General features: G+C 38.4%; 1 protein-coding gene across 1 annotated transcript; it reads left to right on the forward strand.

Moving 5' to 3' along the window:
- Window positions 1–1,957: 1,957 nt before the first annotated feature.
- LOC112290409 (uncharacterized) lies at window positions 1,958–10,328 on the forward strand. The gene is made up of 16 exons (XM_024536602.2): window positions 1,958–2,036; window positions 2,179–2,344; window positions 2,497–2,829; window positions 3,213–3,435; window positions 3,666–3,784; window positions 4,222–4,340; window positions 4,487–4,649; window positions 4,828–5,051; window positions 5,321–5,466; window positions 5,610–5,732; window positions 5,951–6,192; window positions 6,395–6,846; window positions 7,105–7,278; window positions 7,581–8,086; window positions 8,422–8,685; window positions 9,155–10,328. The coding sequence occupies exons 1-16, from the start codon at window positions 1,958–1,960 to the stop codon at window positions 9,794–9,796; spliced, it is 3,975 nt and encodes a 1,324-aa protein (XP_024392370.1). The 3' UTR covers window positions 9,797–10,328.
- The last annotated feature ends 1,165 nt before the right edge of the window (window positions 10,329–11,493 follow it).

The following is an 11,493-nucleotide window of genomic DNA, read 5'->3' on the forward strand; positions in this document are numbered from 1 at the left end:
CTTTATTTTTTAATCTTTCATAATTTTATCTATTTCTCATAAGCTCTTGTATCCTTCACAATTTGATGTTAAGGAATTTTTTCTTCATGGAATAACTTTATGTATTTATTTATTTATTTATTTGTATATGTATATATATATATATATATATATATATATATATATATGAAACAAAATAAAATGGTGACAAAGCTTACAATTACATACTTGTTAAACATCCTTGAACTTGACTATTAGATGCTTTAGAATTACATAGGAACGATAGAAACAAATGCTTCAAATGTTATCATAAACTTAGCACCTTCTTGCAAAATTTAAGGAAACTATTAGATCAACCATTTAAGGGTCTAGTTTTATTATAACAAAGGTATTCCCAATCAATTAGTAGTGGACAATGTTTGTTAATAGTTGCAATTAATCACAACTTTAGGATAGTTACTTTGAGGATTTAATATCTACTTGTAACATTTGGCATGCCATATTTTCAAATTTTAAGGAAGTTATAAACATACAATCTTTTACAATTGCATTTGATACAATCTATAGTTATTGGCAATAAATCTTATCCTCTATCTTACTCTAGTAAATTACAAATTATAAATTCTACAAATCACTCCTTTGCAGTTGATAAATAATCATGAAATGCACTTTTGTATGCATGTGTCAATTAAAAGATTTATACTATAATACTTTAGAACATTAACAGATACATTAATACATTGACAAGCTTTTAAAAGTCACTTGTGTAAATAGTTATAAAAGTTTAAACTGATCCACTGGATTAAATGCCATTTTCTAAAATAAAACACATGATCAATTTTTGAAGTTTGGAAAACAAAATCGACATAATCAACATTGAATGCTGTTACCAACAGCCTAAACATGTGTTTAAGATGCATGCATTAGTATTTCTCAAAAATAATCTGATATAATCCAAGAACTGATAACAGATCTGGCTATGGGAATTATCATTGCCCACCAAAATCATGCGAAATGACCATCAAACCTTTAAGCTGTATTTGAAACACACATTTCAAAATATATTCATTCACAAAATGTTGATAATGCATTCTTCTTCACACACATTCCCACACAACAAAACCATTACGTTTTATCTTGTTTTTTTGTTTAAACTGAATCCTAAATAATTATTCAACAAGAACTCTGTACTTATATTCACTATTTCCTTGATGTTTATATCCAATAGAAGTTTAAATACTCCTCAACTGATACAAGCAACAAATAAAAATTTGATATAGAGATACTAACCATTCAACCATTCCCAATAACTTATTTTTTTAATCATCAGTGACCCTTCTTTTCATTCAAAAAATTTCCTCTTTGTAATAAAAGACAAAGGAGGAATAATTATTCAAATCATGGAATCTTTTGTAAGCCATCAATGAACATCATCCAATGAGGAGTGTTAGGTTACCTATTTTGTCTTCACTCATTTGAGAGCTTTTCTTTGAGAGGAACAACTTGGAGAACAACTTCAAGGTATTTCAAAAGTAAAATTTTATATTATTCTGTTTTTTGGGGCCACGAGTGATGGTAATTTAGCACATGATCACACATCTGGTGCACCATTCTCAAGATGATTTTCATAGGATCCCTCACACTTGCCAAGTAGATACTGGCAATGCCATCACTTGTTCAAAACAATGCCACACAAGCAAAATATATGTAAATCATGTCCTTACTTTGTAGTGTATAAACATAGAATAAAAATTTATTCGAACACAAAACCTCATTATCTTCACCACTCATATTTGTCTAATCTCTTAAAGAGAGGATTAATTTACGTTTGAATCTAATTCTAGTGTTTAGTGTTTAGGGGCACTTTCATCCGTTCGACAGAACTGAACTGGGGGGGTGAACCTTTTTCGCCGTTATTCGTCATGTAAAACGACGACATTCATCCTTAACAGAAAGGTAAGAATTATGTGTACTGGGTATGGGCAAAAGATTGGGAAGGACAATGCATCTAGCTGCAATTGGTCCAAAAGGGTCTGCAATTAATAACCCAGTACCTGGTATTGAAATATGATCAGTGTGCTAAGTGGTGGGGGGGGGTCACATCAAAGTTCATCCATTTATTGAAGCAAGTACTCACCCTAACATTCATCCATTCATCCATGGATGTAGAACCTTGAACTTCCCTAACACACACTCCAGTTTCAAATCACCCAAACAAGAGGCCGAGAACAAGCACAGAACTGTACCCCACAAAGCAGCACCAAGTTTCATCCACTGACCCCATTGGACATGCTTCAAACGTTCATCTCTGTTCAATTAGCGACGAGAACTCAGAAAGAGACGAGACTCTGGACCTGACGAATCGGTGAGCGACGTGGAAGACTGATCACGGTCTAGGGTGATGACGACCACGGTCTTGGAAACGTGGTCATGGGAATGGGGGGCGTGAGACCGTCCGGGGAGGTCCCGCCTTCTTTTTCTTCGGCTTCGTCTGTCGAGGGAATTACAAAAGTGAAGGCGGGGAATGTACAAGAGCGGGGAGGGTGGAGGAGGCGGGGGCCGCATTGAATGCTCGTCTGACGTTTTAAGAATCAAACCATGGACCAGTGTCTTGATCCCGTTGCCACGAATCTGTTGTGTGCGTCGCGCGTCATCCACCCACGCCTGCTTCTGTTGTTTCTGCTGCAACTGCCACTGCTACTGCTGCACACTCGGCTGCTGCACCGCCTGTCTGCTCTTGTCATTTCGTCTCTGCTACGCTCTGTGTCTCGCAGCGTTCAAACTTTTGGTAAATGCGCTATTTTTGTTGATGTCAGGCTGCCACTTCGCCTCGCCGCGATTCCGTTGTAGGTACAGCGAATTTTCTTAAGGTAGTGTGGCTTTTTTGAAACGTCTCCGATGTGCAGTGCTTTAGTTTGGTTCGAAATTGTTGGAGTTGCTTTGGAGAAGTTTGTTGGTTTTGGGAGGTTGCATTCATGTTGAAAGAGATAAAATGCTACCAGTCCTCTCGCGCTGCGCTGCCTTGCTTCACTGTAATCTTACCTTCTTTCGCTCTGCAGTTTCTTTTAAATGGTTTTTCAGCTGGTTAAGCCTGGTCTGGTTCTAAATGTGTTGGGAATTGAGTGTGTCGCCCTGACATTCTGTTGCTTCTTGCTACATCGTCAGCGGCAGAAACGTTCACTAGCCTTCCATGAATTCAAAGCTGAATTCTTGAATTCCGGTTCTTGTTGCAGCTGTAAACAAAACAGCGAGAGATACAGTACAATTATGGAGGTCGACATGTTTTCGAAGCTGATGTTGACGGAGGAGGAGAGGGTAGTAGACCCGGTATTGGGTTATCCTCATGGGTACGCCAAGTTATGTCAACACGCCGCAGTGCAACTCCAAGGTCTTGTCACTCCCTTCACGGCAGGTCCTCCTCAACGCTTCCTGCCGTACTCTCCACAAGCTGAAGACGTGAGTCCCCGCTTTCTACTCTTTTGTTGCTTGCATCAATATCATTGAATGCCGACATTGCAGCAGGGTTAACTGTCGTTGACATTTTTTCTATCCACACTCTTATGATATCGTGTAAACGGGACGTTGTGATTCTGAAATCACTAAAATGTACCTTCACAATTGATAAGTTAATTTCAGACGCTGCATTCTACTGATCTGAAAGCGTCAATGTTTGGTGTCCATTACAGTTCGCGACTTTAAAAAAATGGGATGGTTTGTTTCCCACTGTGGACGACACAGAGAGAGATCCCGATCTGAATGCCCGCAAGCATGCGGAAGAATTGTGGCAGCAGCTCGATCACCTTGGGTATGATGGCCGTAGCAGTATGATATAGTGTTAACCTTTGTTCTCGATGCAATACCACACGATTGAGTGACATGGTATTTTGTAGAGAATTGAATTTCCTTGAGTAAAATTTAGGGGATTCTATTTAAGTAGGGTCCAGGTCATGGCCTTTACCTAACTTTCAGTGCATGTGAAAACCAGAAGTACGTCATTGTCGCTTCAAGATCGTATGCTACAATTAGTACCATACCGTGACTCCTTGCTGGGCCAGATATTATGCTTTCTGACTTACACAAATAATTTGATGAAGACCGATGGTGCGTGAATGTACAATACAACCGATTTTAGGATTGCTACAATGGTGTGCGTTTCAGGAAAAGAAAGAAATACTCCGCTTCCTAGAGTTTTCAGAAAGATATGACATGGAAATAATGCTCATGTGTTGTAACTGTGTACAGAAATGCTGGATTTGACCCGGCAAAGTTCAGGGTGGATTCTTACGGCAACGTGGTGTACTGGAATGCTGATCCTTCGTCTCCGCTTGCCTGGGAAATAGACCATTGGTTTCCCCATTCTCGTACGTCGAAACGTCCACCATTTCATGTGCACCAGGAGTCTGCTCTTAACACTATGTAAATCGTCTACCTTGGTCAACAATGATGAATATTAATGCAGTTCGTCTATTTGTTCTGAATGGCTATGATTCACGAGTCATGTGTTCAGGAGGAGGAAAAACGGTGGTGTCCAATTTGCGCGTGCTTCAGTGGCAAGCAAGCCAGCGGAAGAAAAGTCGCCTCGAGTTTCTTGTACCCTGGTGGGACTTGCAACATGGATGTTCCATTAACCAGTTTCTCTCTGCCTTTGCCTCCAAAAGCGCTGACTTCAGGTACTAAAAGTAGCATGCAGTCATTATTATACCCGATCATATTGTACCTGATTTTTGTCTAAACATTTGAAATTGGTTGGGTCTAGCATGTGTAGCTTCGTTCTTGATTTGAGAGGAAATGTCATGTTGAGGTCGAATATTCTCGAAGGTAAAGACTCATTTGACGATTTTTATGCAGGAAGAGATCATTTGCCTTATTCTTTTCAGGGGGAGAGGATGAATCGATTGCAAGGGAGCATGTGGGAGAATGTCGTCCATGGCCTCAGCATTTTCGTGAAAAGAAGGCTTATTGTGGCTTAGCTGCAGCAGCCATTGTGACGGTCAAAAAAGAAGGCGAAAAAGTTCAACAATCGACTTCTCCATTACAACCTCTTGTGGTTTGTGACCCACCTTCAGCTGCAGGTACCTTCAACGATAGGTGTCCTTATGGACATTTGAGACCCTGAATATTATGCCGAATGCATTGTCTATTGCCTAACTGGAAGCCTATCCATCAAGTCTAACAAGTGATTTTTCCACAATGTGCACACTCTTGTCAGCTTTTTTTTTGCGTCCTCATTCACTTATTTCGAATTCTCTTATCCCTCAGAATGAGAAGCTATATTGTACCCAGCTCTACGCGACATTTGCGGTCCTTGTATTCTGCTCTGAAGTTTTGCTAACTTTAGCAGGAACAGAAGCTAAAGGACGCTGGAGTTCTGAAGAAGAGGAGGCTCTTAGACGAGCAGTCAATAAATTTGGATCAGGCAGTTGGAAGGAGATTAAAGAAAATGAACCCACTCTTTCAAATCGCTCAATTTTTCAACTTAAAGATAAGGTGATTAGTCTTCATTCCAACTTCATCACAGAACATCTTAAGTTATCATGATGTGATATCGGTTCATTGTCGAAATCTTTTCTATATTCTAGGACTATTCCCTGAGCTCGTGTTGAGAATTGTTTTCTTATGGTGTTCCGCAGTACCGTGTGATAAGAGTCGATTGTGAAAATCCTGGAAAGGAGAACGTGGTAAATGTATTTTCAACAAGTAGCAGATCCACTCATTCAGACCGTCACTCTTCAGCTACCACTACACTGCAGAAGGTCGAGCCTCCCAACTTGACTATATCCAATACTCTTAATCCGCCTTCTCTAAATTACCTTGTCTAAACTGACGAATAGTAGGGCAGGCAACGTACAGATATTATGTTTTCTCCTTCCATTTGCTTAAAATTGCTTTCAAATAACAGTAACTGTCTTTTATGCCTCATCTACTTAATCTGCTTTAAGTAATTAATAAACTCATCATTATTTCGTTATAGGAGCTCCGTGTGAAGATCATGAGAGAGGAGGAGAAACGAGAGAAAGAGCATGAAATTGCAGAACTCGAAGAGACTGTTATGAATTTGAAGCAGCAGAACGAAAAAGAGAGATTGAGTGCCATTCAGCTTGAGGCAGTGCTAACCAAACATAAACGGAGTGTTGAGAAGCAACGGAGGTGGGCAGAGGCCCAGTCGTCACATCGCCTTTGCTTAGAACGGATGATCCGTGATACCATGCACCAGTAAGTAAAGTTTTTAATTTGTGATAGAAGGTACAAAACCTTTTTGATGTGATCATTGTGCTAATTCTTCTTCTTTTTCTTTTCCTTTTTTATTTTTTCTTTTTCATGAATTTTCTGGACTCCCAAGTGTCCAAGTGATGTACGATGCTTGTAATGGCAGAAATTTTAGAATTATTTAAACTGTGTGTTTATGGCTGTAAAGGAGCATCTCATACAAGGAGCAAGCTCGTTTGAATCAAGCAGCATGCAACGCACTCATGGCTCGACTCGATTGCCAGAAGGCTGGATGCAAAGTTGCAGAACAGGACTTGTTAAGAAGTTATTCCCAAAGAGAAACTCTGGAGGCTGCTGTAGGGGATACCGACTCGAAATTTAATTCGACTATTATCGCAGTAAAGAAAGATCCTATGCTGGGTCGAGAGATAGTAAATGGGAGCAATTGTGAGTCAACCCCAGGTGATGGTAAAGATGAAGACGAAGAGGTAGACAAGAAAGTTCTGCTTCAATGTAATGATATCATTGAAAGTGATAGTGGAGATGAGACTGCGATTGAAATTTACAGACTACGCACGGAGATTCGTCGAGCAAAAGATATATTGCATCAAAATCAACAAGAGACTACTCAGATATCACTCAACAGAGAAATCGATGATGGTGATGCTATATACAAAACCGTTTAGTTTATGTCAAACCCAATTCTGTGCCTTTCAGCTATTTTATGCACGCATCATGTGCATGTTGAGATTTCTCATTCTGTAGGTTTTCGTAGCTTTCAAAGTAGGAGAGTTGCTGAACATCCGATTATCCTATTTCTATTAACTCCACACACTAGTTTCTCAGTAGCTTGAATTCTTCACTTATGTTTTTAGATATGGGACGTATGATTGACGAGGATCATTATCGGCTTTGCAGTTACCAACTTGGAGAAGGATATCAATGAAGAGGCTGAAGTTCTGGCACCGAAAGTTCCATCCGAGGCATTACCAGTTTGCGGTACCAAGGATATGGTAGATGTCAGCGCTCACGAAGAGAAGATTACGAATGTCGAAGTTGCTGGCCCCCCCATGCAGTTAGATGGTAATCGAGGTGCGTCGAGGACTACCTCTAAATTACTTGTTGGACTTCAGTATGGCATGTCTTTCCATGATGGATGAAGTTAGCATAGAGCATCAAGAATCTGTCAGCCTGGTTGATTTCAATGATCTAATGTTGTAGACTCAAACACGAGAGAGCTACAGGTTAACTGGATTAGTGTTAGCGAGGGCACACTGATTGGTATTTCGAAAAAAATTAATATGATGCACCCTTTGTGTGAATAGGAGTTTGGTACCTTGTGTTTGTATATTCAATTTATGTTCAGTCTGTCTTGATTTGTTTTGAATTTGCAGGGGGCAGTAGTCATGGCGAATTTGCGGATGATGACGTGGAGTATGAACACCATTATCCTGAAGAAGAGCGGAGCTATGATAATCAACCTCACCATAGGCTACCAGAAGTAGATGCTGGACTTGATCTTGGAATCTCGCAGGTTCGCACATTGAGTGCAGAGCTAATCCGTGCCAAATGTGCAATTATGAACCTGGATTCTCTTGAAATCTGTGATCATTTGGAATGTTCAGTACCAGAACCAAGTGATCTTAGTGACGGAGCAAATCCTATTTCATGTTCAAGAAATGAAGTACAGAAAAATGTCATAGTGGTGCAATCTGAGACCTCAAAGTCAGATGTGGCAGCTAACATGATTGAGACGGCAGTTGTGTGCAAGCAAGGGTATTTAAATGAACTTTTTCATCATGTTCAACTTCAGTTTCCTACCTCGAGGGCGGCTGGGAGATACGCGAAAGATGATCTATCGAGGAAGTCAGAGGAGCACCTTGATGACGTGCTTCAACAGGTGTGATTACTTTAACTTTGCAGATCTTCAGTTATCTTATAATTTGAGGTCTTCTTGTTCAACTTTGAGTCTTTAAGGTTTTGTGTCCATCGTTTGGAGGCTTTTTCGCTAAATATTGTGTAGCATCAACGCTAAAATACAACTAGTATTGCTTTGAGAGTTTTAGCTTTGGCAGTCAATTTAGTCATATGCGAGATAATGCTGGAATTGAATTCATTTCCTGAACATGAAAATTTATAACGTCGCGTGCTCAAATTTTTACACTTCTTACGTTTTACTTTTTCGTGAATAACTTTTTTTCTTATAACGTTTCAAAGAGGGTTTTCTCTGTGCAGGTGTTGGATACCCATCCCGATGGGATATTCCAGGCTGACAGTCGAAAATCACAATCATCTGATGCAGACGATGAGAAATTACGGAAAATTGGAAAGCAGAATTTGGACAAATGGCTACAAGTGCTCTTATTCAATGTTGAGTCTGCAGGCTCCTCGCCCGGTCAAGTAAGCCCTTTGCATCGGGCTTTCTCGGACCCACCTTTCTCCCAGATCAGTGTTGCAGCCATGCGTGGGACCTTGGATCTTGAAACCAATCAGAATCAGGTCAGACAAGTTCCGTCGGCGAGTAGCTTCAAAATGTGTGTGTATATATATATATATATATGTGTGTGTGTGTGTGTGTGTGTGTATATACAACACAAGATACATTGTATGTTGGTCGATTCTAATTTCAGAAAGCTCGCAGAACAAGACGTAAATTGTCATATGGCAAATGGTTGGTCTTGCCATAATAATTTATGATCGTTAAATGATACGTGACAGATCCCATTATGTGGCACACCACCATGTCTCACCTGAATTTCTCTTCTATGTGCTATTTTTCTGAATTCATACATGTATTATTTTCAACACCTTTCAGTTTGTTTGATATTTCTAATCTGACATATAGTAGTCTTAGATTGGATCCATTGCTACTTGACCTTTTGTTGTACCTGGATAACCTTCCACTGTTTCGTCAGTGGTATGGTACACTCTTGGCATTGATGTGGTTGTTTGCGATGATTCTTAACAGGAGCTTTCTGAGAAAACTAGAGAGAATGTGGAAAGTTCCAAGGGTTTGTGGGGAGGCCTCCTTCGGAAACTAAGCGCAAGGCAGCAGTCAGATCAGTGCTTGTCAAACAAGCTGGATGCAGAATCGGACGGTGAAGTAGACGTGGCAAAGTCACAAGGTATTGCAAGCAGTGAGATTGATAACCCTTCGGCGTTGAACGCTTTAAATACCCTCTCTTTCAGTACTCATGTGACATCCAACAACGGCGATATCCAGGCTCTTGATGCCCAACGATGTGGCGGCATTGCAAACAGTAAAACCAATTCTGTAGATACTGTTTCCGTCGTTGCAGCCAAGAAACTTGAAGGTGTGGTGCCTGACCATAAATCTTTAGATTCAGAAGTGCTCGCTGGTGACACAGCCCTAAAAGGAGTGGAACTAGGAGTATCTGGGTGCAAACTCGACCAACACTGTTCCACTGTGAAGCGCTACTTTCCGAGGCCCCTCTCTGATGTGGATGAAATATCCGAGACCGATAGTTTGAATAGTAACAACTACTCTGATTCTCGCCAGTCGGAAAACAAGGACCCAAACAAGAGTAGTCTGCGAGCGTCTATCAAAGCCGCTGGACTCGCATGGAAAAAGGCCGTGAAGAAGCTCTAAGCAAGACTGCTCAATGTCCAACCTCCTCCAAATATGGAACAAAAGAGTGCACTTCTCAATTGATTCCTTTGTGTTCTGGTAGGGGAGCCCCAGTTCGTGGCACGTAAAGAATGTTGCGCTTCAAATTGGCTTCAAGCTCTTTTTTTAAGATCTTGATCAGAGGCATGTAAATGGGATGAAAACTCCTACATGAACACAACCAAGTCAGAAACGGAATGATCCACATTCCATTGAGGTAATTCTGATGGATTCATGCACTAATGGCAACTTAGTAACTTGTCGCCACAAAGATAGTTAACTATTTCTCGAGCTCATATTATAATAGACTTGCCAGCACTTGATGAGAATACAGTATTGGTTATGTACAATTTTTAATTTCATTGATGTGTATCCTGTCAACTAGAACACCAATATTCGTTCTTATTGAAAGTGGAAAATTAATATGCTGTATAATATTGGAATGGATCTGAAAGCCAGTGCACGACACTTTCTCGCAGATACTCCATTACGTATCTATATTATTCTCATCAAATTCTGTTTATTTGTCAGTGCAAGTGCTTTTCTGAAGCACTATTACATTGGTGCAAGCGGTCATAGTTTACACTGACCGCTAGTTAAATTTTGAAGTCATCAAGGACAATGATACGTTTCTATTGGTTATCTCCTAATTTCTATTCTACAATAAGTTATGCATTCCTGGCCTTTCACCTGGACTAATGAAGCATCATCGTTCCTCTACTTGGTATTAGTTTGCCATTGCCACGACATTGCAACTGCTATTGTGTTGCATTACCGCAAGCTTATAATTAGCTGTACTATTAGCAATTAGTTAAGAGAACTATGGCATCTGGAACTTATTTATCATAAAAATTATATGAGTGCAGAAGAAATTATAAACGAAAGCTGTCAAATCAATACCCAAACATAAAATAGTAAGTTTAATAATTACAGTTCAGTAAGAAATCAAAAACATTATCGATATCAAACGCTACTTAATTTATTCTAAAACCCAGGTAACTAAATTGTTATTATCAATTTGTGTATGTATGAATTTATTTCTTTTAAATAAACTGTATGAATTAAAAGTTCATATCAAAATCAATCTAGTTCTGAAGACATTTATTATTGAAACAATTCAATAATATATGTAATTAGATCTTTCTATCTACACAACCACACATGTGAAATAAGGAATTTTAACAAATAAGTACTATTTTAAAAAACTTCAAATACAAAAAATAAAATAAAATATTAACTTTTTACATTATATCTTGTTTGAGTATGTATATATATATATATATATATATATATATGTGTCTACACAATATTTAATACAATTTATACAATAAAAATATAATCATTTCAAATAAATAAAAATAAATATAAGCAAATCATATAGTAAAAAACTCGAATATCATAATAAACTTATAAATTATTTAGATATTACATATATTTAAAAACAAAATATAATATAGTAATTTTTAAAAATTACAAAATAAAATAGAAAATTTTGACATTAAGTTTGTATGATTTTTTTTATTAGGTTTAAATTAAATTCAAAGAACTATATAAATATATGATAAAATAATAGTTTTTTTTTTTTTTTTTTTTTTTTTTAAATATAAGAATTTGTAAATTAATCTGATTTTTAACTAATTAATGTATATCTAAACATGGTTTTAATATATATATATATA

The sequence above is a fragment of the Physcomitrium patens genome, chromosome 13 (genome assembly GCF_059467195.1).
Source record: "Physcomitrium patens ecotype Gransden chromosome 13, ASM5946719v1, whole genome shotgun sequence".
NCBI classification, from domain to species: Eukaryota; Viridiplantae; Streptophyta; class Bryopsida; order Funariales; family Funariaceae; genus Physcomitrium; species Physcomitrium patens.

Excerpts from the sequence above, each read along its gene's own strand:
- LOC112290409 (XM_024536602.2), top strand. The coding sequence starts at position 1,958 with ATGGGCAAAAGATTGGGAAGGACAATGCATCTAGCTGCAATTGGTCCA. Across the intron at positions 2,037-2,178 it reads AATTAATAACCCAGTACCTG|TTTCAAATCACCCAAACAAG; the intron begins GTATTGAAATAT and ends CACACACTCCAG. Across the intron at positions 3,785-4,221 it reads CAGCAGCTCGATCACCTTGG|AAATGCTGGATTTGACCCGG; the intron begins GTATGATGGCCG and ends AACTGTGTACAG.